We start from the raw sequence: 854 nt of genomic DNA, 5'->3' as shown, positions 1-854 counted from the left end.
GGCAGGGCTGGGGTGCCCCGAGACCCCCCTCCTGGGGCTCCCTGGGGACCCCCACCTGTGCGATTGGGGCCAGCGCTGGGGCAGCTCTGCCAGGGCAAGGGGTGCTGGAAGGAGCGGGCGAGGTAGAGGAGGCTCCAGGCAATGATGACGTTGTAGTAGAGCGCCACAAACATGCACACCTGCGGGGGGCACGTCAGCCAGGACCCTGCTGCAGGGGAGTCTCGGTGGTATCCAGGGACCCCCACGCACCCCACAAGTGTCCCCTGATGCAGCCTCCCCCACAGTGAGCATCCTGCGGTGCTGTCCTGGGACCCCCCAGCAGCACCAAGAGTCCCCACCACGGCACATCCACCGAGGGTGCCCTGAGAGCCCTGCGCTGCCTGGGACCCCCCCCTTGGCCTCCAGAGACCCCCCCCCCTCGGCCCCCAGCCCCATACCAGGCAGCTGGCCAGCCCAATGCCGGCCAGGCGGGGACTGATGCTCCTCCAGACGCCGACGCTGCCCTGGCGCAGGCACTGCCCAGCCGCCAGCTCCAGGAAGAGCAGGGGGATGCCCAGGAGGAAGAGGAGCAGCAGGTAGAGCAGGAGGAAGGCCCCTGGAGGGGATAGGGGGGTGAGGGGGTGATGGGACTCCCAGCACCCACACCCCCCCCCAGCAATTCCCAGCACTCACCGCCCCCATTCTGGTGGCAGAGGTAGGGGAAGCGCCAGACGTTGCCCAGGCCCACGGAGAAGCCCAGCTGGGCCAGTATGTACTGGGCTTTACTGGTCCAGGCGGGTCGGGGGGGCACCTCCTCCTCTTGGAGGGGCCCAGCATCCCCCCCCAGCACCGGCTGAGCCTTCTGCATGGCGGGG

General features: G+C 69.6%; 1 protein-coding gene across 1 annotated transcript in view; it reads right to left on the bottom strand.

The window, feature by feature from the left end:
* Nucleotides 1-847, bottom strand: part of LOC104835249 (sodium-dependent neutral amino acid transporter B(0)AT2-like) — a 6,042-nt gene extending 5,195 nt beyond the window's left edge. The window contains exons 1-3 of the mRNA XM_010573135.1: nt 673-847; nt 438-595; nt 75-179 (exon numbers count right to left, since the gene is read on the bottom strand). Coding sequence (XP_010571437.1) covers nt 75-179; nt 438-595; nt 673-847 — 438 coding nt within the window. The remainder of the gene's footprint in view (nt 1-74; nt 180-437; nt 596-672) is intronic.
* Between the last annotated feature and the right edge of the window lie 7 nt (nt 848-854).

Source organism: Haliaeetus leucocephalus, unplaced genomic scaffold, assembly GCF_000737465.1.
Source record: "Haliaeetus leucocephalus isolate CR32 unplaced genomic scaffold, Haliaeetus_leucocephalus-4.0 Scaffold366, whole genome shotgun sequence".
Classification (NCBI taxonomy): Eukaryota; Metazoa; Chordata; class Aves; order Accipitriformes; family Accipitridae; genus Haliaeetus; species Haliaeetus leucocephalus.
The sequence above is the reverse complement of the archived record's forward strand: the minus strand, read 5'-3'. Positions and strand labels throughout refer to the sequence as shown.